Source organism: Rhinolophus sinicus, chromosome 16 (assembly GCF_057876585.1).
Source record: "Rhinolophus sinicus isolate RSI-liver-muscle chromosome 16, RSI-T2T, whole genome shotgun sequence".
Classification (NCBI taxonomy): domain Eukaryota; kingdom Metazoa; phylum Chordata; class Mammalia; order Chiroptera; family Rhinolophidae; genus Rhinolophus; species Rhinolophus sinicus.
In genome coordinates this window covers 178,639,585-178,666,311 of record NC_142516.1, presented here as the reverse complement: position 1 = coordinate 178,666,311, position 26,727 = coordinate 178,639,585, and the positions used below count along the sequence as shown (strand labels likewise).

The 26,727-nt window shown below is 37.6% G+C and overlaps 1 protein-coding gene across 2 annotated transcripts in view; it reads right to left on the bottom strand.

Moving 5' to 3' along the window:
• The window catches only part of DIAPH3 (diaphanous related formin 3), a 437,995-nt gene that overhangs the window by 68,601 nt on the left and 342,667 nt on the right, over window positions 1-26,727 (bottom strand). For both annotated transcript variants that reach the window (XM_088792987.1, XM_088792988.1), the window contains 2 exons: window positions 25,911-26,006; window positions 25,405-25,464 (listed from right to left, as the gene is read on the bottom strand). In XM_088792987.1, coding sequence (XP_088649113.1) covers window positions 25,405-25,464; window positions 25,911-26,006 — 156 coding nt within the window. The remainder of the gene's footprint in view (window positions 1-25,404; window positions 25,465-25,910; window positions 26,007-26,727) is intronic.

Sequence of the window (26,727 nt, the reverse complement as noted above, 5' to 3'; positions counted from 1 at the left end):
TTGCACAGTGTAGGTCATGCTGGGAACTGCAGATGGCTCAAGTACAGCCGGCGGTAGGGCAAGGCGGTGGTGGCATCTGGTGACAGGGGCCCACAGAGGAGCCTGGGGAGGCACAGATAGTGCCACGTGGGGATTTTCCATTCCAAAGTACTGGAATTTACAGAGCATGAAAATATTTGTGTTTTTGGATGACCTCATAGTAGTAGTAGCATGAAGGAATGAAATTGGTGGGAGGAAAAGTGGAGGAAGGGAGAGGAATCAGGATGCTACTGTAAGAAAACAGTCTAGGAATAACCATGGACTGAAAGAAGGCAGTGGCCAGATGGAGATGGGATAAACTGTACTCGGTGAGGGATGTGCTGCGTATGTGGTAGTGGTGGTGATGAGGCAAGAGACGTTTTCCAGCGTGGGGAAAGGAATGAAGAGGTTGGACTGCAGTTTGGAGGTGGGGTAAGAGACCCAGATGCACCCTTTTGAGGGGGCCTGAGGGATGACCACCCAGGAAGAGAATGCTCTCACCCTGGCCTCACCCCTCCTACGTTTGCAAGACAGCCCGAACTGAGGACTGCCACAAAAAACTATGAAGTTTCCTTTTCTGAACATTTTAAAGGAAAAGTGGCCAATTATCTTTCTGTAATGGCTATTCATAGATGTACTGAAGGGTCTCTTCTAGCCTTTTGATTCTATGACAACTGTCTTTTTCAGAGTCATGTAGGGATGCTTGGGGAATTAGTAGGATATTTGTAAAGCATTTTCATTTCCTTTAAAGTTTTTATTTACAATACATTTACATACATTTAAATGCAGCTAGAAAAGCATATTTAAATTCAATTTCCTTTGAAATTGCCAAGGGACTGCAACTGGGAGAATAAAAAAGCACTTTAATAGAGGAAAAAAGTTTATACACCACAGGCTCACTCTCACTTCCTTGTCTGAACACACACACACACACACACACACACACACACACACACACACAATCAAGGAAAATGGTGGCAGACCACACTATTTCTTATACTAAGTTTATATTAGGATCAGTTCTTTGTTTTCTCTGGGAAATTTCCATACTGCTAAAAAACCATTCGGGCGCTGGTCACAAGGGGCGTTCATTTTGAGAAAAATAGACTGAATCATACATCCTCTTAGATTTGCCCATTTTCTGCATGTATGCAATAAATCAGTAATGATAATAATAATAATAATAGCGACAAGCAAAAATAAATCCCCCAATTTTAAAGATGATTATAAGTCTGATACCAGACGAAGACTTAATATCCAATATGTGGGCTCATGATACCAGTCAATTTTCTAAAAAATATTATCTAGGCACAGATGGCATTATGAGTAGAAATCCTAATCTCTAAGCTCACTGGTACATTCTATCTACCGGGCACTCTGGTAGACACTGGGGAATGCAAGATGAACAAGATGGTCACTGCCCTCCAGGCATTCACACCCCGGTGAGAGAGACAACTATACCAACAACCAAACCAACCACGTATAATAGAGGCAGAACATGCAGTTGCCGCACAGAGCAGCAGGATTATTTATTTCTGACCAGGAGTGCGGCCTGGAAGGCGGCCTCTGAAAGAGGGCTTTGCAACTAAGAGTGCGCCGGGACAAAGGAGAAAAAGAATCTCAGAGGGAATGACCCACGACGTGGAGAGACTAAAGCATTTTCGCTAAGAATGACTAGAGGAGTTTTATGGACAACTGGTAAGACTCAGAGCCTTTTCGTTTCAGAAAGGTTTCTTGCTGTAGCGGCTTTCATAAGAACGGACAACATTAGCCTGCCAGGAAGGAAGTGTTTTATAACTTACTTCTATATCTTTCTTTTTCCTCCACTTCAACACACAGCCTGAGGTCTGTCAGCATGTTTAACAAGAGCAAAGCAACAAAATGAAAGAGGAGGTGAAACGGGAGGGAGACAGGACCAAAACTCAACGTGGCGGGGCTAATACTATCTCAGGTGTGAATACTGCTAAACCTAGGGGTTAGCTATCTTTTCAAAACAGAATGCCAAAGGTTTTAGCGATTTCTTCTGGTATATCTGGAGACTGATACTTCCAAGAATGGGAGAGCAAAATATCCTGGAAGAGGTATTGCCGACAAGTGGCTCCAGGGTGTCTCATGATTTTAGTGGTGAGAGAAATAGATTCACTAATGGCTGGTGTATGTAACACAGATATTCCTCGCTCATCAAAAAACTATCTGCAAGTCAATGGTTACCACTTCCCAAGTGTATGTGATATATGAAGTAAAACAGTTGCACATATAAACGTAGGTTAAATTAACTTCATTACAATCCCATTACCCAGCAGCCCAGACTTGACTGAAACAGTGAGTTGCTATTAGCTGGGGAACAACAGGCTGGACCTAAAGTCGTTCTCCTCAGCTTTGGAAAACTGACACTAACAAACTGATTAAAAATGAATGCCTACAAAACAACAACAACAAAACACACACACACACACACACACAAAACAAAACAAAACAAAAAACAAATACCTGCAATCTATGCATACTTTAGGGTTCTCTAAAAATTCTTTTTTTGAAAGAGATTTTCTAATTAAGTTTCAGCCAATTATGTCTGTTCTCCTTACTTGTCAGTTTTCACTAACAGTGAAAGTATGTTTCAAACTCTGAGTTAATAGCCTGGAAGAATATGGACTTGAAAACGAATCTTCCAACCACTGGTTTATGCAATTACAATTTTTTGTTTCTGCACTCTGGTTTTTTTTTCCATTTGTTTGTTTGTTTTAACAATTTTGATGCCTTAAAAACAGTAATTCTGTCCGTGTTCTATATTATTTTCAATTTATTTTTAGTTAGTAATACTTATATTACCTATTTAACATCCTTTTTTAATTGTATGTACGTTTTATAGTCAAATATTTGAAACATTTTCCTTTTAGAGAAAAACAAACAAAAAAGAACCAAACAGAAAAAAATAGAAGCCAGTTGATTTTGAATATCCCTGGAATCGACATCAAGATTTTAAGCTTTGTTTTCACACTGAAATCTGATATTAAAAAGGGAGAAATATTACTCCAGATCACTGTTTCCTAAATGCTCCTTTCCAACTAGGAACATCATAGCGACACAATAATTTTTTGAGGAATTTGTTTAAAAATAGTTCCTGAGCACCTATTCAGTTCTGATTCAATAGGTCTGGAATGAATGAGGCACATAAAACTACTTCTTAAAGAAGCTGCACAGTTGATTATGATAAACTGCAAGGTTTGGAACCACTGATAGAGTCTTTCTCATTATATTTAATTTATAATTTAAATAGTGCTCGTTTTTGGCATGACTGATCATTTTCATACATTAACCGACAAAGAGAAAAGCAAATTTAAGTTTTAAAAATTAAAGACTTGAACTATCATCACCCAAAAGTGACAAAATCATGCTGAGATGCAAAAATTTATGAATATATAATCAGTAGTTGAAAGCAGTCATTTTCGACTTGTGTTCTTAGGAGCAAATCACTTAATGCTGGGTACAATTAAAACTAATTCAGATAACATTGAAAAATTGTGAAGATGGCATATTCGGCTGAAAATAACAGAAAATAAACATGAAAGTGAATCAAAGCATAAAACACAAAAATACTAAGAAGTACTTAACAGGTCGCTAAGGTGACCCATGTTACTAATTACCCCTCCATGAAAAAAAAAATCACCACCGATATTCAGAACTGTCACTGAGGCCTACACACTTAGGGAGTGATTTCCACATGATGTCCTGAGGACTCTTGCACAGCTCAAGAGCTACTGGGTCTTCTAATAAATACCCATACAAGGTAGGGATTTTACAGCTAGATTTGTCAATCAGCCAGCCTTGATCTATTCATTGCTAGAACGGATGATTCATCGACCTTCCTGGGGGGACGGTGGGAAGATCAGAGTGGGAAATAGCTCCTTCAGTCACCTTTTATTGATAAGGAGGGACAAGGAGTGAGTGGTTTGAGCAGGGGTGAAAATAGGATTTTGAAATGGGGGTCACTCATTCTCTCGTTTTCCCAACGGAGTGGTTCTTTTAAGCCATCTGGTCCTGTCTTGGCCACTGGGGCCTGCCTCAGAAGAGAGCTCAAGTGGAAAGAGGAAGCCATTAACTTTATTAGCACCAAGACAACATCCCTTCTTGGCTTTCCTGAGTTACACCCGACTGTGGACATGCTCCTTCCTCAACGGGCAACTGTCTCACATTTGAATGATGCACCGTGTTTCCCCGAAAATAAGACCAACAAGACCATTAGCTCTAATGTGTCTTTTGGAGCAAAAATTAATATAAGACCCGGTCTTATTTTACTATAAGACCGGGTTTTATATCATATCATATCATATCATATCATATCATATCATATATAATATCATATATAATAAATATAATACCAGGTCTTATATTAATTTTTGCTCCAAAAGACACAGTAGAGCTGATGGTCCGGCTAGGTCTTATTTTTGGGGAAACACAGTACAAGTATGATTATATTCTTCTCATTTCAGGGAGTCATTGTCCTGTCATCCACACCAGACATGGGGTAGGGGGACCCGTTTGTCCCTTGGAATTCTTTTCCTCATATTCAATTCTTCCTTCCCAGGTGATACTCCCTTTGTAAGTCCCACTTCAATCAAGAGACCTGATTCTAAAAGTCTGTGGACTGTCACCTTCCACCAAAAATTGTTTGGGAACGCTTTAATTTGTCTTGGCCCAAATGAGCTTGGCGGGGCAGAAGTCAGCCTCACTAGAAGCAAAGGCCTACGAAGCATCCAACACAACAAACCGGGCTGCAGGCTCTTCCACGGGAGGAAGGCTATGGAACCGTCCGCAGCAGTCACGTTTCTGCTCCGGGAAGGATGCTGGGTGGGGCTCTAGATACTTACAGCTAACAGCTGGCTTTCCTGATGAGGTTTGGTATTATCATCATGTGCTTTCAGAACACTCCTTGATATTAGAATGCTCCCCAACCAATATTCAGGTTTGAGGCCTTTCATCTCCCTGCCCATTAAGGAAAAGAACTTTGGCAGAGTGAGGACGTCTACTTTTATTTCTCGGGAGGGCTATGCTGCAGCCTGATCATGCCGGAATCTACCCTGCCAGTTATCGTCCAGCCCACTGCGAAGTTGTATGTTAACACAAATTCTCTCTGCCAGGGCAGAATGGATGTGCACTCCCCCGGGAAGGATATTTTAGACTTCATTTGTTCTCAGAACCCTATGGCAGACCTAATCACTTGAGGGCACTGGCAGCCATGATGGCTGGTAAATTGGACAGTACCTTGATCTCTGTTGACTGAGCAATTAAGAGTATTTCTTACCTTTAAGAGTTCTTTTTTATCATTCATTATGCTGGGAATACAGTGTTTTAGAAGTACAGCCAAATATTTTAAAGTTGAAGAGTTAATGAAAATAACCTTTAAAAATATTCCATAGAGCTTATTAAGGAATATCTAAGCTACTTTGCATATAAAATTCACAAACAAAATGTATATACTATTTAGAAAACAGTATTTGTTATATAATTTATACGTATTTTTTTTTTGTCTTAATTAAAAATTATGAAAAGAAGAAAACAGTAGGTCTTAGAAAATTTCACCAATAAATTTCAAGTGTTTTCTCCTTGGAATTTATGGACTGAGTATGTATTTTAATCAATGAGATGGGACTGATTGGTTTAGTGTTTGAAACATGAAATGACTTATTATGACCACCATCATCAGAAACTAATTTCTTGCAGGGCACTGAGTGGAATACTCCGGTAGCTGTCTTCCTGGAAAGAGCAGGAGAAGTGATAAAAATAACTCTACATGGAGTTCTTTCAAGGAAAAAAAAAATCACATTGAATGAAAGGCCTTCTTTTCCTGCTCTCCAGTAAAAGAGGACTCTGTAGTTATGACTCGGCCATCTTCATGCCAATTTTGACTATTTCAATACAAACAAACATAAAGCTATAGTGAGGAGTATCTTGACAACAGCCTACAATATTAGTTAATAATGAATTTTAAGAAAATTTCAGCCAGGACGCACCTTCAGTCTATTCAGTTAACAGGCATATATATTAAATTTATACCTAAAAAAAACTACCTTGAAATTTATCACCATGTTTACACAGTAGCTGGTTTTACAAACCTCATCAACTTGACCACATTTATGGGTCAATACACGCTTAAAGGGAAGATATACTAGTACCTCACAAGTTTTCTCTTACCATTATAATTTTTCTTACCATTAATTTTTTCTTCCCCAAATACCTAGAGCAATTAGGTTTTACAATGAATTATTACTTGCCAGGTTTAAGACATTTTCTCAAATTAAACTAGCAAGAAAGGCCATACAATGGGCAAATAACACTTTGTCATTTATTTTTCAAAAGGAGTCTGTTCTCATTTACGTTGAGTTGATTTTCAGTTTCAACTCATTTCTGGAAGTTAAATCATAAGTCTGTAAAAATAAGGGGTTATAAAGAGTGGTGGGAGTTACTAGTACAAACTGAATCTAATAACTATGTGAATTACAATTGGCTGGTTCCAACCAAAAGCATATTTTTACCTGAGGCTGCAGGAATGCAGGTTCAGATGGAAATAAAGGAAGGAACCATTGATCTGTCTCCCACAGCCTTTGGGCATTCAGGTATGGAATGTAGCCTAGAGAAACAGTTGCTGTGATATGCCTGGTACCCACCTCTGAGGCTCGGGTGTCAAATTAATCTCTGTGTCATCAGTACCTTCTCAACAGGTTTTAAACAGTCTCCTCTTTGCCTCTAAGTCCCAGATCAACAGTTGTCAGGGTCTGAGTCAAGCTGTGCCTCTGCCCACGTAGTGGCACTGTCAGCACTGTCGGCTGCTCAAATGATTTTTAAGCAGAGCAGGCGGTTGCCTTCAGCAGCAATGCTTTTGGGGGCACTGCGTGCTGTTCACCCAACGTCTCTGGCTGCTCGACAACTGTGCTAGTTAAGGGATCGACAGAAGGAACAACAAATGGCTACAATTAGCATTCGCCCTGCTCCCGCAAAAGAATTTCATTGCTATGGCAACGGGAGTTGCCCAGACAACATAGGGCTTTGGCTGAGAACAGTGTACTGTATATTATACTAAGTATGAAACAAAATAGCCGGAGATCAGGCTCTCGATTCATGATACAAAGATCTCTGCCATCATATTTAAGTTTAATTAACAAGAATTGATTTCTAAATTTTGTGAGCCATTGTTCTGGCTGTTAATAGCGTGAGACAAAATATAATTATTGATCCATTCTTTTGAAATTCCAGTAAAATAATTAGAGTGATTAAATTAGAGTCCTCTTAACTTGATTTTCCTATTTCCTATCTTAAGAGGCAGACATAACTTTTATTGCTGCAACGGTGTTATTTACAAATCTATGTTTCCTGAATTAGTGGCTATGCTATAAATGTATATAACCGGTGAAAATTTAACGTGTGCTTTCTTATACCTGGATATTCAACCAAGCTCTAGATGTTTATAATGGAATGAAGGAAGCAGCAACACTGTCGAAGCAATTTATAGCAAGAGCTACAATCTTGCAGGTCTTCTAAATCATTTTAAATCAAACAGGAACATTATCAATCACACTGTTTTTGAAGTAAACTTATAAAGCAGAAAACTGAAAATGTTTTGAAATTGGTTTGGTAGCAGTACAAGTAAAATGGAAAAATTAATCTAAGTTACATAAAAATAAGCCACCTTGGCTGTCCTTAAATGGTCTGCAGTCGAGCTACACTATTGCGTCAGTGCCACTCATAGTCATGTAAAGCATCCCGTGGATCTGATCCAGGGCACTTCCCAGGTGGCAGAACCGTGAGGCCAGTTGGTATAATTGACTTTGTTTTCCTTCCTTTCTAAAATGTTCAAAACTCAAATATTTCCAGAGTACAGTCTCCATCCCTGTCAACATCCTTGTCAACACAGGACCAAATATTATTATCAATAACAATAGTTAACATTGATTGAACGCATAGGGTTTGCATGGCTTGTTCAATTCAGCTTTCACAAATACCCTATAAGGGGGGCATCGTTTCTGTGCATTGCCAGATGATAAAACAAAGATGCAAAGAGAATCAGCAACTGCCAGCATAGAAGCAGCAAAGCTGAAACTCAAAACTAAATCCACCCTATAGCATTTTCTTTCCTTCACCTTCACTGTAAGTGTTACAGCACAACTAGCAATAATGCATTAATTTTAAAGCGTTGGTCTCTTTTTAGAATAACAGTAAGTACAAATTCTATAATGAAAAAAGTCTAAATAAAAAAATAATAGTATATATGATAAACATAGTGATGCTTAATTTGATCACATTTTGCAAATAATTATCTGGGGATGTGAGTGGGTCGGGGGTGAAGACACACAAAGAGTTAACTCTCACTGAGCATATTAGCTAGTACCGGGTTTGGTTCAAACATACATGTAAATAGTTTGACCAGAAATTGTATCCCTTAACTTATGTGGACATTTATTTTTGTTTTATAAAAGATTTTAAAAAGTAAACACTTTTTTTCAGTAGGATGAAAGGTAAGAATATGTTACTTTCTGGCAGAAATAATCCTGCTTTACAGCTTTTTAAATGCTGCCTGGATAATTCAGATCATACTGCAAAGGGTTAATGCTAGTGAAGCATGGACAGAGAACAAAAACAGAGATAAGCTTGGAGTTAAAAAAAAAACTTCTTATAAATAGACAAATGAACTTGACTAAGTCTAATTTAAGTCCAATCTAAAGGTAAAGGGCAAATAAGAGAAGACTTTCCAGGAAATTCAATATCTGAGGTTTCTACTTGCATGAATCACTAGATATTTATTTATGTAATTATAATCTATGAAAACAAGAGTTTTTGTAAATCATCAAACTTCAGACAAAAGGCAGGACAAAGTTTTTTGGTTTTTGGTTTCTTTTTATGACTCCAAATGCTATGGTAATGCAAGCCTGAAAATATAGTGTGTGTTTTTTGTTTTTTTTTACCAAACTGATCGTTTGGGACTCAAAACTGTATTACATGGGGGAAATTACTTCATTCTGAACATGTCTGAGCAGTAGCAGTAGTGAGATTTTTTATGAGATAGAAAAAGGTGTAAAATAAGAAAGAAAAAAGCAAGGATCCTCCAAGACACTACCCGATGGCCAGTATTTTCCAAATACCTACATTTTTTTAAAATCATAATTAAATTTGTCATTTATAATGAAATAAACATTAAAAAGATACATGCAAAGAAACTCCAGTACAGTTGTGACTTTAACCAATTTGCTATAAACATGTTTACTGTACTTACTTATGAATATTTTAGGATAATAGAAGCAAGTTGTAAAAGTGCCCACCAATATGTTATAATCAAACAAACTAACCTATGTAAAAGCACTCTAAAATCTGCAAAGTGCAATAAAAATTGTTTCACAAAAAAACTTAGTATTAATGGGCTCAAAGAAATAACCCTTGATGTTTACTTATTTTAAGTAAACCAATGGAGAAAAGAAGATAAAGTATATAAATTGCCTACCCTTTTAACCCACCCCTTCCAATCTATTTCTATTTCTAAAACCCTCATTTAGTCCATCTGCAGCTCCTTTCTTCCCAGACACCTCCTTTTCAGCTCTTTAACTAGTTTAAATACATGCTAAACTCAAGAGAAAAATCTCTCAGCTGATTGTCCCCACTTATTCTGTCACAATAGAGGAAGTTCAACACAACTCCTGCCTCCACCTTATCTTTCTCTACTCTAATTCTGTAATTTTTGAAAGCATCTTCTATTCCAGAAAAAGTAATTTCCTGATTCCATTCAAAGAGAGGCATTTTTTTGAAGTGACTTAGGGAATGGAATTTGCTGTCATAGTTCTGGGTTCAATTCTTGGCTCTGTCATTTATCGCCTGTATGAGTAGGGGTACGTTACTTAACATTTCTAAGCTTCAGTTTGAGACAATGTAAATTATGCACTCAATCATGTTGTACATGCAATAAGTGGTCAAATACTGGTCACTTTATTCTTTTTGGAATCTTTTTGCTAAAATACCAGGGGTGCCAAAAATATGTATACAAGGGGACACTTTGGTCAACGTTGCTTAAGCAGTAGTTCGCCATAATCAGAAGTGCCTGGACACTGATGGTAACCACTTTGAGCACCTCTTATAATTGCAGAAGTCAAATGTGATTTGTATTCATCTTTTGTTATTGGTATATATTGAGTATTACAATTTTAATAGCTTTTTCCTTTCTTAAAATGTGTATATATTTCTTTGGCACCCTCTGTAGATTCCCATTCCCTTCACGCCTTATGCCTGGGGCTATTTCTACCATTTAGCAATGATCAACTTGTAGACAGAAGTCCTGAGTTTGAATTCTGATTTTGTCACTTCGTAACTATAGTTAGTTATCTGCAGAAGCACGCTTTCCAATAATAAACACAGAGCACTGAGAATGAAAATCTAAACTGTTTGCTTACAGAAAAACATGCTTAAACTTGTAAAAACCAACGGTTCCAGATTAGCCTCATTAGTCAATGAAGACAGATCCCAGACCAATCATCCTTATGTCACGTGGATTATTAATTATCAGCCCTGTCAAACCAAACGTAAAATGCCTTCTATCAATTCCTCAATTAATTGAATCAATTGTTACTATTTCTTTGAATTGTTGCTATTTCTTAAGCCCTGTTGAGAATTTTCCATGCCTTACCTGATTTAAATCCTTCCAACAAACCAAGGCAGGAACGATTAAGATCCCATTTTATGAATGACAAAACTGAGGCACAAGGAGCAAGTAACTTCCTCAAAGTTACACAGCTAGTAAGTAGCAGCTGGTAGTCTTACCTCTACTCTATACAGCCCTGGTTAGATTGTTACATTACATCCCCCTGACCTATGACCTATCTTTTCAATGTTCAATTTTTGTGTTTAAACGCTTATATATTCTGTGTTGTTCTGCCACTCATATTACATACATAGTCTCCTCTGATAGTTCAAAGTACATGGAGTCAGATCCAACTCTTATTTTCAACTATGTAGAAGTCATAGAATTTGACTGAAAAGCACACAATTTCTGGGCACTAAATAAAAGTTCATAACGAAAATGTGCGCAGCCAGGGCAAAGTCAAGATGGCATCACCCACACGGTGAAAATAATTTGCAGTAAAATGATAAAATATTAAAACCTAACAAGCACGGTCTCAATTAGGAAATTGGAAATCTGCTCATTCAACTTTCAAATGTTATTTAGTTGGGCAGGGGTTAAACACTTTAGAAAAAAGAAACAGAATTTAAAATTACCTACAGATTTGAGAAATGGTTCATCAAAAACAGATGAAGTCCAATTAGGAGCAGAACAAAATGGCATACTTAAGAACCCAAAACATACCCCATTCCTCCAAAAAATAGGGATGAGTACCTAGACACATTGATGGGAGAGGTGGGGCGGGGGGGAGGAGGGGGAAAGAAAAAAAAGAAAACCCAAGCCACAAATAAAACAACCAATTACCTGTTGGCAATGTGGGCTATTTTTCTCTCTATCTATCGGCGGCTCACAATTCTGGCTGAACACTGGAATCACAAGGGGAGTTTTAAAAAGTATGGTATCTGGACTCTTCATGGGCCAATTAAATCAGAATATGTGGAGATAAGGCTCCGTATTGGTTTTATATAAAAACTCTCTAGGTGTTTCTAAGGTGGCCAAGACTCAAAACCACTGGGACATACAACCAATCATATCCTTTATATCCGTATGAAAAGCCTTACGAAAATAATAACACGGCTATTATTGGGAATGATCAGACAGTGGTGGGATCTGTGGTTCACAAAAAGAACTATCTGAAAACAAAAAGCAAACAAAAACAAACAAACAAAACACCCAACCCCCATTAATCAATGATGAGCCCAAAGAATCCAGAGAGAAATGGGAAGAGCTAGAGCCGCCGTTCCCACTGTGTGGCTCCTGCGTGAGTCTGTGAGAAATGCAAATTCTCACGCCCACTGCAAACCTTCTGCATCAGTAACTCTGGGGTGGGTGGGTCTAGCAACCAGCGCTTGGGTAAGTCCCCTGGGTGATTCGGAGAGATGCTCAAGTTGAGAACCAAGTCTCTAAGTTAAGGGGCCAATTTACTTCTGTTTTCTTATAGCATCTGTTTCTCTTATAATTACGGGATTATGATATACCTTCTTTTATAAGTCATCTCAAATTGTTCCAAGTAAATAGGGTAACTCAATTATAAATATCAACAATCATATTTAGCAAAGTGATCATAATGTACAAATACCTCCATAGCGGAAATATCTCTTATTAAATGAATTCAGATGGTATATTCAGTGAAAAGAAATCTGTTAAAATTGGTGTTAAAACCATCTGGAAGTTGGTTGTCTCATTTTCTTTACCTTTCAACTGACTCCATTGGCATCAAGTAGATTCAGTTTGACCACAAGCATCTTTACAGATCTATTAAGCTGCTGCTTAACGACCCAAAACCCCTGGGGAAGGAGGTACAAGTCGCTCTGAGCTATGCTTGAACCATTTAGGTACCACTAGGATTTAGGTCTGTCTCTGATTTCCATTCCCCCATCTCCATCTCATTACTCCAATAAATCAAGGTTTGATTGTATGTGTTACTATTAACAGTTAAAATGCACAAATAAAACCTACTCCTGGGCTGGCATCATTGAAAAATCATCACAAATAAATAGTAATAATTGCTCCTATTGGAGAAATAAGATAGAGGAAATAACATTAAAGTTTATGATTTTTCTTTTGTGGATGACATAGTTTGATAAGAAATACTAAGAAAGTTTCTCTCCCACCACCCACCTTTCTTGTTTCCCTGGCCCTCACATTTTGTTAGTTATAATAAAAGAAAAAGATTCAATTTCATTAATAATTAAAAGTGGAAAACAAAAGTGACACATCATTTTGTCTAACTGGTAAAAAATTTGAGACACACCTAGGCAGTCGAGGGTTTAAGGAATGGACACTGCCATTGCAGCCAGGTGGATATATTTTAGTCCAATCCCTTCATCCCACCCACGTCAGTGTGGCAGTATGCATCAAAAGCCTTCAAACTGTCCATCTGTTAACCGGTCTTGAAGAAATACCGCTGTTTATTAAAATGGCAAAAAATTGAAAAGCATCTAAAGGTCAAACCCTAGGGAAGCTGGTTAAATAATGTATGGCCGAACCTTAGTACAGACACTATACAGTCATCAAATTGTTGCGAAGAGGAATTAATGTTATATGGAAAATACTCATAACAGAGTCACTAGACACAGCATGTCTTAATTTAATAATGTATGTATTTTAAAAATTACAAAGATCAATGCCAGTAATGTTTCCATGTAAGTAGTTACGTTATGGGTAAATTTTTTCTCCTTTATACTTCTCTGTATTTAAAAAAAATATTCTATTCTTAGTAGATGTTTCCATCAGAAAACTCAAATACATTGATTTTTAAACAAATTCAATGTTTATTTTACTTTTAATGGGTATATTTGATCCCTATGGCAGCTCAATTGTTTCAAATGTAGCAATCAGAATAGATGAGAAACTGAACTGCCATGTGCTAGAGCTTGACTATAAATGTTAATCAAAATGGATATTCAGTCTAAAAAAAACAGAGAGGGAAGTTTAAGTCATAAAAGAATAACTGTTTATTTATCTAATACCACCTTTCATAGAGGAAGAAACATGGAAGGTGATAAACTTAGAAACACATACTTAGTAAACCACACATCTTTTGACCCCGTCCATAGAATAGAACCAACATTCAAAAATAAGAGTAATTTCTACTTCATATTAATACTTTCTCAATTTAAAACTACCTTAATCAATATGTTACAAAAAAAGTCATCTTCTAGGAGAAACTTATATGCATTCATTTAATATGGCTCTAACTCACCAACAGTGGAATCATGTGTTTGGGGATAAATATGAAGGATTATTTTTCCTTTCATAATAGACTATGTATTTAAAAGTAGTTTATAAATAAGCCACTCAAATGTTAGCATAAAATTAAATCTAAATGTGTTATAAGTTTGTTATCTTGAGAGTGGACCCCTGATTCATGCTTGTCAGCTACAAGTTGAGCACGAGATTTGACGACAATAATTTACCACACTCAGGAAGTATTTCCTGATTAATAGAAAACATTTAGGCCTACTGGAATTTACATTAGACTTAAAGTTAGGAGGTCCAACTTCAAGACCTAGTTATGTAGTCACGTGTTTATTCTTTCTTTCATGTATTCACACATTCAGTCCCTCGTTTAACTATTCATGTATTCATTAATTTAACAAATGGTTTTCTGAAACCTTTACCATAACATAGTCAGCTTTTCTGGAATGACGTTCTTGGAGCGTCTGCAGTTCAGTCAGAGAAGCTAGAGGGGCCCTGGATTACTATCACATAACATGGAGGACAAGACAATAGACGGGGGAGAGGGGGCATTAAACAGAATTTAACAGACGAGGGTAAGCAAGTGGCAGCCTACAACATGCTTGCTCTTTTAACACATAATATGGACCACACCTGTCATTCTAGGTCTCTTACTGGAAAATCTAGGTAATTTAGAAATTGTGTTTGGTATTTCTTGAAAGAGGACAGTAACAGGGTTAATGAAGATCTCAGTGCAAAACTATGAGGGGATTCTAGATAGGACAGGAGATCTGGTAGAAGAGGAACGTGTGACTAACCTTACTGGGCCGACAACATGGGAAAACTAAATTACACATTTTAAAACAGATAGACATGGACCTAGGTGCATAGAAATTACAAGGAAGGTATGTTAGCAAGATACAAAAACTCATCACAGAACCATTATATAAAAAGTTACTTTCAAAACCCTCCCTTTTTCTGGCTTTAAAACAAACAAATATGTAGAAAACACAAGAGTCATTTCCAGGAAATGTTGTAAGTTTTTACAACAAAGTACCTAGAGTCACTGACTTTCTCGGACTTAATTCCATTACTGAATATATTTATTTCTCTTCCTGAACAGATCATGCATTTTATGTTTAGGGGAAGAAAGGGAATGGGGATCAGTGAACGAAGAGAAAAGAGGATAACAGAGTGGAGAGTAATAGGTCATGTCCAGTTTCCAGCAAGTGAGTAGCAAACAGAAAGACCAGTGTTTCGGAAGTGATGGAAAAAGCTCGAGCCTTATTAGAGGATATTGCTGCCAAAGGCTGCCAGTGTAGCGCCGATCCCAGGAGACCCACTCTCTCGGGCGGTGCTCCTCTGCCCTGTGAGACTGTACTGGACAGCTCTCCACACACCGTGCCTTCATTTATTTCTGTCTGCACACTCGAAAATAGAGCACTAGCATCATCATCTACGAAGGTGCCTGATGAAAGATCAGTGAATTTCCAAAGATGCTTTTCCCTATCCTTTCTCCCCTTCTTTAGGAGATGAGAAAGACCATTAAAAAGGTATGAAGATGTGCTTTTCACCTACTGATAAAATCCTAGTGGATTATAAATAAAACCCTGTTCATGGTTTATCAAACATCAGCTTAAGAACTCTTCAGGCTAATTATATTAATAAGAAGTAATAAAAGGACGGATAAAATTTTCTTAGCTGTGTCTTATATTTGTAGACTTGACGTTTTATAGATTTTGAGTTATTGGATTGTCAGAACTAAAATACAAGATGCTATTAACATTTTTAATGTTGAATCTCAGCAGTATTTGTTGGTTCATCTTTCAATATGGGTAAATTGGTAAATGAAGATTTTGTTTTTATTTGAGTATCATATTAGCACGTTTCTGTTTCATAAGTGCTTTAGTGAGTAAAGTATACACATATAATTTAATAAGCCTAATCATTATATTTCTAAATAAAAAAAGTGCCAGAATCTTTTAACCTTGAGACTGCTATAATGGACTAGGTGAGGGTAAATAAAATCAATCTATGAGGTAAATGGTGATACAGTGTCACTTTCTTTAGTATATTTCAATGTTCCTTTATTTCATTATTCCTCTGGATATCGGGCTTAGACAGCTCCTTTAACTAATTAACCAAAAGAGGTTTGACTAATAGAAGGAGATTGCAAGCATGATTAGTTAAATGATAATGTACATAGCACTTAACGATCATTTTCATTTATTCTAATATCAGTGCTAATAAATGGTGAAACTACTTAAGCCAAATGCTGTCACATCACAATAATGTCATCAAGGCTAACACTAATAATTTCTAATTTACTTGGAAGTCAAGCGGACATTCAGCTTTCTTAATGCATGTCAACGTTTTCTTCAATGAATTTATATACCCTTTAAATGTAGAAAAATATTTAATATTTACCTCCTTACCTAGACAACATAACAAGTAGTCACACAACAAGGGAGCCACCATTTTCCTCCAAATCACAAATAGGTGTCACTATACTAGCTACCTCTTTGGCTTTCACAAGTCCAGTGTAATGCATTAAGACACTTACTTACAGAAGAGCCAATGATTATAACATTAATGTCTCAAAATGCTAATTTCATCCCATTCTCTTGTTTTTCAAGGACTAAGTAGGTACAAACTGTAGATTAGCCATCACCTTCTTATGCAGCACTGGAAGACTGGAAGGCTACTTTTGTTCTGAGGCAAAAAAAAAAAAAAAAAAAAAAGTCAAAATAAAAAAACAAGAAAACAAAAGAAAAGAAATAAAAGAAAAAGTAGAGTGGTACTCAATTTTCTCTATTACTCATCATTTTCTGTCACATTAATGACAGGGAAAGAAAATACTGAGATGTGTGCTGCAAAATCACTGACCAATATTACCTAACACAAAAAAAGGTTGGACAAGTGTCCATTTTATTTGGAGAATAATTTGGAGGCACGACCGTCATTGAGTCTTATCACTGCCTACTACTCTTTAGGAATGTGCATTAAAGGGCACTCCAGTTGCTAGATCACATAAAAATGGTAAGCTGACAGATAGAACAGAGAGAAGTCCCCTTTTAGGCTTACACACAGTATTGGGAGAGAGGAAATGAAAAGGAAAAATAAAAAAAAACAAAAGTATAATCAGTGCATTTTAGGAGAAAAGGAGATATAACTTATGAATGAAAAAGAGGTGTTGGCTTCTGGTTATATCTTAATAGGGATTAAACTACGTTACTCTTCGAGATGTCTTCTTATCACGATTGCCCACCTGTTGCCTATTAACACTTTTGCTGTAGATACTTCTAAATATTAATGTTCTTTAAAGTTAGTTAGTGGCTACTTTACATAGAAATCCGAAAGGCCTCCAATGAAATATAGCAGACTCTTGTCCCTCTCTGCCTTACTTATGTTTCCCTTCCTGTTACTTGATTAATCAATTTTAGACATTACTTACTGATTTCCTATTATACTAGATTGAAGCTTGATTTCCACACAACCTAGGTCTCTCCAGAGGGCTGCTCACAGCATAGCTCCCCACAGAGGCAACAGAAGGGAGAAAGCACCACAGAGCACCCAAGATGAAAGCCACAGCATCTTTTGTAACCTAATTTCAGATGTGACATACATACCATTATTTCTGCATTATTCAACTGGTCACAGACTAACCCTGGAAGATGTACTGGGGGTGATTACATAAGGGTGTGAACACCGGGGGGCACTGGTCATTGGGGACCATCTTGGAGTCTGGCTACCAAGCATTATTATTATTGTAACTGTAAAATAGCGTACAAGGCTATGTCAGATTCGAGTAGTATGATTACATCACTTTTCTTTTTTCTAGAGTTAATATGAGTAATTGCCTCTTATTTTCTTAGTGCCTATCACTCTTTCCAAACTTGTCCCCAAAGTTTATAATACAATTGTACATAGTCAAATATATCAAATTATATGTCAATTGTACATTTGCCCCCTGATCTTCCCCTTGAACCAACTATTATTCATGCTTTTCTAAATACTGTACTATGTTTTTTCTGATACTAAATTTTTCATATCCAAAAGATCTTTTTTGTTTCCTAATAATTCTTTTGTGCATACAGGAATACCCATGTTATTGCACCTCACTTTATTGCACTCCACAGATATTACATTTTTCTTAAAGTTGAAGGTTTGTGGCAACTCTGAGCATTTTTTAGCAATAAAGTATTTTTAAATTAAGGTATGAACAGTTGTGTTGTTTTTTTTTAAAGAAATAATGCTATTGCACACTTAACAGATGATAATATAGTGTAAACATAACTTTTATATGCGCTGGGCAACCAAAAAATTCACGTAACTTGCTTTATTGCAATATTTGCTTTCTTGTGGTGACCTGGAATCGAACATGCAATATCTGTGTCTGTCTGTCTGTCTGTCTATCTATCTATCTCTAATCCTACTCTTTTCATCATTGAAATCTTTGCTATCTTTACAGTTATTAATCACAGTATTCTCCACATTTTCCCTATTTACTACGAGTTTCTTTGTTTGGGTTTTCTTTTCTTTTCTCTCTCTCTTTTTTTCATGTTGACTGTTTTCCTCAAATGTCAGCTGATGAATCCTTGGCACAAATGAATATCTGAGAGAAAACATTTTCTGTGAGTAGGTATGTTAACTCGTGGGCCTCTCTATGGGATACTCGTGCAGTAAGCTTGCGTTTTTGGAGGGGAGGGGGCCCAAATGCCAGTATCTGGCCTTCTCTACATCATTCATTATCTTCCGAGGAAAATTCTTTGATCGGCTTGGAGTATAAGCTTGGCTCCCGTGTTCTGAGGACTAAGCGGTGCGAGGTGGCCAGAAGAGGATTTTGCTGTTCATTTCTTCTCTGTCCTCAGTGTTCCTGTAATCCCTTTTCAATGGTACACCTCGTCCTGGCTTGTATTGCCATTCTAGAAGCATCACAGTTTTTGCAGACAATTGACCTCTCATCTCCTAGATGGGTAGAGGAAAGGGAGGGAGGGCAGAGCAGGTAATGAATGGTTCCATGTCTGGACTACGGAGCAGCAGTGCCTGGAGGAGGTCGAAATGCTCTTTTCACCATCCCTCCATTTTTAGCTCTATACCTCATTCCATCTGCCAGTTCCTGGCACCTGTAATTGCGGAGCCATTATGAGGTCCTGTGGAGTAAATCAGACTGTTTCTCATTGGGGTCACCTGCTGTTGTGGGTTGAACTATGTCCCCAAAACATGTTAAAATCCAAATTGCTGGTAGCTGTGTATGTAACCTTATTTGGAAATAGGGTATGTAGTCAAGTTCAGATGGAGTCGTACTAAAATAGGGTGAGCCCTAACCAAATGACTGGTGTGACACTAAGAATGCCCTGTGAAAAGACACACAGGAAGCATGCCATGTGAAGACGCCATCAGATATCAGAAGCTGCACATAAGGAATGCTGAGGACTGGGGGCAACCAGAAGAGAGGAGAAAGAGATTCTCCCTCAGGGCCTCCAGGAAGAACCAGCCTTGCCCGCACCTGGATTTCAGACTTCTAGCAACCAGAATTGTGAGAGAATGTTCTTCTGTTGTTTTAAGCCCCCTCGTTTGTGGTGATTCGTTATGGAAACGAATATATCTGCATTCCAGTTTTCTCCTTCCTGCATCACCTTCTGTCTTTATATGTTGTTCCTGATTAAAGATGTCTTGATTTCACACAAGTCGAGAATGGTTTTTATTATTTCTTCTCCTAGTGGCTTTGTGGTGAATCCACTTCCAAGGAGAAAGGAGGGGTAAAATAATCTTCCTTATTCTATTTTAAAAGCAAAAGTCTATATAGTCGTTTAATTTTTCCTGTAACCTAGTTCATACCACTTAATGCACTTCAACTGCAGTATAGGAAAGCGTCATCATAAGAAAATTAATTTCAATCTCCCTGGTTATTACACCCATTCTGTATACCACTGTCACTTTGCTAAAAAATTTCTAATAACTTTCTGTTGACAAATGCATCAGGAGGTAGGTAGAGAGGGGAAAAAATGAGGAGGCATTAATATATGTACATTGAATTTATTGAAAAGCTACTCAATTCTAGGTACTTTAGTAGAGTACTCTCATATACTTTCATCTAATCTCCCAAATAGTCTATGAAGCACATAGTGTAATTTTTCTTTTTATAGCAGAGGGAAATGAAATTCAAAGGGGGAAATAACAGGCTAGGGTCAACCTGTCAGTAAGTCAAGCAGTCAAACCAAGACCTTTCTGCCTCTAAAGCCCAGACCTGACTCCATGCTGTTTTTCACAATGAGACGGCTTAGCCACATCATGTAAGGCTTCTATAAACAGGACTCAAAATCCTGGCTAGCTTTATGCTTTCCCAAATAGTCAGTGAATAAGAACAACTACTGCTGTTTTTTAAAGTAACTATTATATGCACTTAGCAAAACTTTTTTTAACTGACAACCATCTGGAAAAGTGTTTTTTGTATCTGTGGCTACTCTAAACAGACCTTTAATGAGGGCAAATACAATAAAACATGAACGCAAATATAATGGCACCTTAGAGTTAATGAGCTTAACACCAAGTGTTGTTCTGTGGGAAAAGATCTCACACCCACAATGTAGGTGGCACATGCCTGGAAAAAGAGCTACATCAGGGTCACCTCTACCCTGCTAGGACACCTTTGTCATGTGTCACACAACACTCAAACAATGCTGAAACACACTGTGTAAGACATCCCAACAGGGTTTGCATTATTGTCCTAAATAACTACCACAGTGTTTTAAGATATGAAATAGCTTATCCTCTAAACAATGGGACGGCTCTGCTTGGCGGGTGCTCTAAAGCACACTCTGTCTGCCTTCTGCCAAACTGAGCAGAATGGTTACATTTGGAGATTAATTTTTGGAACCTTTGGGCTCTTGGGGGGATAACTGCCCTTTGTCATAGGACCTGGGAAGCAACTCGGTACTCTTCTTCCTGTCACACTTTACAGACTGCTGTCATTACACAAGTGAGAATTGCCCTTCCCAGCTGAGCCACTGTCGCCAAATTAGTGTGTATCTCCCTGAGCTGTCACCTCTCATAATCCCTAGAGAGATGGGCGTCCTTCACTGTGTTTGCTCCCTTCCCCGCCCGGAGACTGTCATTTTCAGGAGGAGACCATATATCCTAGTTCTCTGAGAAAACAGACGTTATCAGGCGAGACCTCCAAACTCTCCCTTGCTCAACATTTGCATCTACCTCTCTCTGTGCATCCTTCCTTTTTACTGTCCAGGTTCTCCAAACCTGTGTTCTCCCATCCCATCACTTTAACTACTGTCCCACCAAATCATCATCCCTTCCCTCCAGAATGCAAAGACAGCAAAGCCAATGTCACACAAAAGGCAAAGAAACATAACCTACTCATTAAACTATAAAGCCGTCATTATAGTGTTACTTATTTCTAGCTATTTCGATTCTCTCTCTCTCTCTCTCTCTCTCTCTCTCTCTCTCTCTCTCTCTCTCATATCCAGGCTTCTAGGAAGAACAGAATCCTTCCACCCAATGTTGTCTAGCTCCAGTTTCTATTATTCTACTGAAACTTCTTTCTGAAGTGACAGTAACTTCAGTTTGTGTCCAGCTGTTCCTCCACCATTTCCTTACCTGGATTTTCTGAAGCCAATCGCTTTGCTGACTGCTGCTTCCCAGGCTTCTCTTTCCCTTGCCTGCTTCTTCCAGGTTGCATAGATCAGGTGGGCCCAGCACACCTTTCTTCCCGGGAGATCCAGCAAGACTAATGATGGCCCTGGGTATAGATGATGCCGTCCCCTCCCTGGGTCCTAAATGAACCTCCATGGTAGCACCGTTTCATTGGATCTTAACTGTTAACCCTAAACTATTTATTTGTTCCTAAAATTATAGATCTGCCAACCATATGACATGTTCTCCACATTTTGATAATGTCAATGCAAGTTTAGTTCTTAAATGAGACAGTTATAGTACAGGTGGCTTCCTTTTAAGATACACATGTAGAAACAGAGAAAATTTGTAACAAACCAGTAATCAAACAATTATTCTTTAATATTTTCTGAGGGGGGAGAGAAATTTGACAGACTCAATGGGGGGGGGCATTGTGGTGGGGGCACGGTTAATGCCCAAACCCAAAATCTAAAACATAAGTACAGAGTTCAAGGAACTTCTAAAGTCTGTCCATTGATTCCTTATAAACCTAGATTCTGAGCCCATGCTACAAGCAAAGGGAGAAATTTACAGTGAGCCCAAACCAAAAAAATTTTAAAGATCATAGTAATTACAGTCCGCTATCAAAGACAAACAGAACAAGAGCCATATTAACCATAATGACTATTTCAGGGAAGTCAAGGACATTACTTTCCTTAACTAACAGTTCTTTATCTCTTTTTCCCTCATTTGGGTCCCAGCCTTCAGCACACAATTGTGAAAGCTCATGAAATGAAAGGCCTTTGCTATTTCTCACATAATTGTCCTTTTAACAACAATTTCAAGTTCTCACTACTTGAGAACTTTTTAACCTGTTCATGCTGAAGAGTCTGCATGATACTGACAAAGCCGAAAGGTTGTCCTGCCTGAGTATAAAGTAGAAAGGCCTTTCACGTCTCCGCACAGGACATCTAGGCAGGAGCTCTGCGGAGTCCTTTTTTCTTTTTGCTTGACTACGGAGTAAAGAGGCGAGACTGATGTTTGAATACAATGTGAAATCACCCAACCTGTTTTACATTCCTGGCCCAGAAAAATCTCCTCAATAATACTTAAGTCTTATGACAGTTACAGATAGCATTTGATTCTGCTTGAAAGCCCAAGTGTAAGGGTGTCAAAAACAATTAGCGTTTTAATAGCTCTCTTTCTTAGGTTATTTGGCAGGTGCAAGTTCATCAGAAAGAGAACAAAAAAGGCTTCTCAAGAAAATAAGCCAATGACATTTCGCAAAATCATATAATTTTACTATATTAATCGGTATGCTCGCTCTACTTTAAAATAGGATACAATTTAAAGAAATGGAAATGGTGGTTGTCAACATTTAGTACTTTGATAGATAAGGTTTTCTAGAAAAGGACTGGTTTCACGCTGTCCTCATTGTTTTCAAAGAAGCCGTAAGGCAGCTAGTGCTTAGCAGACATCATTGAAAAACTTAACAAATTTCATTATTCTGCCTCAAGACAAATTCTTGCTGTTTGGTGAAAAGGTAGGTCAAGCAATAAGGTGACCCAAGACTGAGTGGATTAGGAGGGGGAGGGCTGTGTGTGAAGTTGTAAGACGTCAACAACAAAACCTGTCTTGTGTGCCTCCCTTAGAGTTACTTTGTGGAGAAACACACTAATTCAAAAATATCTAACTAGCTTCACATTTAATTTTGACTTCAAATCTTAGAGTGGCAGAGCAGCTGTGCCTGGAGGCAATACAATCTTATTTCTATAAAAATCTCTCAAAGCTCCATATATAAGTGGGAGAGTAAAAATAGATAATCAAATCCAAATTAAGGCTATTAAGAATTGATTTAGTATAAGGATAATATAGCAAGATTTTGTTTAGGTTATGGATGTTCACTAAAAATGTGTAATACTTGTTTGCCTAAAATTTTGATTATGTTTTAGCTTATTTTGTCACAGTTAAATAGTTTTATCATTAGGGGTTTTAATTGCATATAGTTTATAGAATTCTTTCTGATTACTCCATATCCATCTAACTGAAAAAGAAATTCCACTGTACTACTTAATGAAAAGGGAACCATCTAATGAGGATGCAATCAAACTGCAGGCAGATGCACCGTAAGGTGTGGCTAAACAGTTTGTATTTGTGAAAACTTTGTCACAAACATTTTACAGAGTCTATATAGTGTACAGGGGAAGAGAAGTCCCTGAAGAGACTAGGAAGAGAGTGACATTAGTCACTCAGTGGTATGCTTCTGTGTTGCATAAAGAAACAACAAAAGAACAAGAATGAGAAAACCAAGTCCTTGGAAGTCTTCTTTCAACCATCAAAACGTAGGCTCCATGATTACGCAATCTCCCCCCATTTCTTCATCTTCTTTTCTGCCTCTCACTTACTTCGCTACTCATTCCACATTACACCTAGACTATTTATTTTAAATTAAGCATAGCAGGAGTATACATATGCCCTCATAATCATACAGTCATTGTGTTGGCCTTGGTTCTTTAATGACATACAACATGGGCTGAATTGTTGATTTTATATATTGTACTAAGAAAAAATAATCAAAGTATCTATATGTAATCAAAAGAGAAATGCAATGAAAATAATAGTTGTATCAATAATTAGCTCTCTACTTTTGGGACGTTTTTAGCCTCTGAGCTTCCACATACTCGTCTATGAAACAAAATAATCTCTAAGGTCCGGGAAAACATCATCCTCTACACTTTTTTTGCCATTATTCAGTACGTCACAGTGACTCTAAATCATAAACCCAAAGTTAGAAATTAATTATCCACAATAAATTACACTGATATATTAAAATCCATTTTTTCCAGAATAGGCAAAGGCAAAATAATAACAAAAAAACACTGTTGAATAGAGTGAAAAGATCTGTATAAAATTTCGCATTTTTACCTTTCCTCCCATTTATTCATCATCTACCACATATACTTTACCTTGAGCAGGAGGGGTCTACACTGCTAGTAAGAGAGCATTACATCTACGTCTTTATTTTTATTTGCTTCATAATTGTTTTAGGCTATCCTGAAAACTTGACACAAGTTTCTCTATTCAGTCACTCATTAATACTAGCAGTTAACTCACCTGTACCCAAAACAACCCTTGAATGCAATCTGTCAAGTAATTTTCCATTTATAAATCTGGTGAACTTTGGTGACACTCTGAATAAATGGCAGTCACATGGATGGATTTGTTTTTGACTCAGGAAGGTAAACAGAACCTTCTAATACACAGCAGTGAGGAAAAGGGAACCAAAATAAATAAAACCCAATCAACACGAACTGGCACCTTGCAGAGAGGCAGAGGGCTTCATGAGGTTGGGTGTGCAGGAGTTGGTTAGGGGTTTTTACAAGGACTCAATTGCATAAATGCCAGAGACTAAGTTAACTCACCTTCTTTTCAGTGTTCCTAGCACATCCGTCCACAATATCACATGAAGCTCATCTATATTAATGATTTTGTCAAAATGCTGATCACAGTATTTCAAACTGTACTGACAAATATGACAGAGTCAAATAGGTAACAGATTCAATATTTCAGATTGTATCTTGAAGTAAAGTAAATCCACTACTGAAAATGGTATTATAAGAGCACGATGCTTTTGAAAGCATACCCTGGGCGACACTGATTAGAGATGTGTGACATAAGTTCAAACAATAAGAAGAAAACATTCACTAGGGACCTGGAAGCAGCACCCTGGACACCACCTCAGGCAATACTGTCAGGATGGAGAACATGAGAACACAATCTCAGCAAACATGTCCATCCTCACATTTTTACGATTTCAGTTATATTGAAACTTGAGAACTTCATAGCAGCCTCCTAAAATCACAGATCAACAGGATAAAAGTAGATAAGAGAATGTGTAATTTATGAATATGGTTTATTACCATGGTTACAAACTTTCAGAACAGGCCTCTGAGACACTGGGCTGAGACTCTGCCGAATATCTGTTAAAAAGAAAAGAAAATATAGAGGTCTATTCATCTCAAGAAGTGTAACAGTATTAAACTTTTTTCCAAGGTTAAATATTTCTGGAAGCAAAGCAATAATGTTACGACTTTTACTTCCCATTTAATTACGCTACTGTAAACTCCACTGGGATAAAGTACATATGGTTCTTTTGATGAGACTTGTCACACTAATCGGGATTTTCTAGGTTCAGTGCATTGATTTGTAATGTGCTACTGACACTGGCCAACGGGAATGCTTCTCTCTCTGACATTTGTCATCACCAGGGAAGGATTAAGAAAAGTTATGAAACTTCTGAGGAGCTGTTGCCCACAGCACTACATTCTTGACACATGACTTTAAAAGAATTAAAAAAATATATATAAAAGGGTTGTTCTTTGTGATAGTTCCCTAGAAAATAACATGAAACAAGTATAATGCTCACCTTTTGGCTTCGGTGTCCTTTTCCTCCGGTCGCGGAAGGCAGCCCCCGACTGCAAGGCCTCCAGCAGACTATCCATCACTCCTGTCTCATCAGCCTCTGTGAAAAAAGATGCGGGGAATTCCATCAGCTCTCGGGGTTACCGCAGCAATGTCAAAGCACACACAGAAACTGGTGATGGTGATGATGGGGGAAAAAAGATCAGATGCCAGGACTAAGCCAGCAATTTCAAAATATGATAGGACTTTAACCCTCATAAATCGAATACCTTTTAATGAAATCTGTCTCATTAGAGCCTGTGTTACTGTCCACTAAAGAGGACCAAGTTCCACCGACTCATTTCGGAGCCCTGCTTTTATAGGCCGGAGGCACAGTAACTTTAAATGGAATGCGGTTCTCGTCATGACTGCATCTCAGGTGATCATAAATCACATTTCCCTTGTAGAAATGGGTTACTTTCAAAGCATCAGCTTCTGTTCTAAAATCGACCAGATGTGGGCGTGTTTTCGTTGGTGTTACTGATATTCTGCTGTCTAAATTTATTGTGCAAAACTGTATTTCCACACTAACTTTTGTGAACATGCTCCCAGCAACTGATATTTCATATCAGAGGACAATTGTCCCCTAACTTTACATACAACATACAACAATTGTTGACATACAACAATTACTACAAATTTTTACAGAATGTCTGAAAAGTTTATCTTCTAAAATGAAAAATAAACCAAAAGGCTCTCAATAATCTAAAGGACTGCAACACACAATGATTAGTTTAAGTTGATATTCTGTATATGATTAATGAAGATGTGGTGATGGAGCC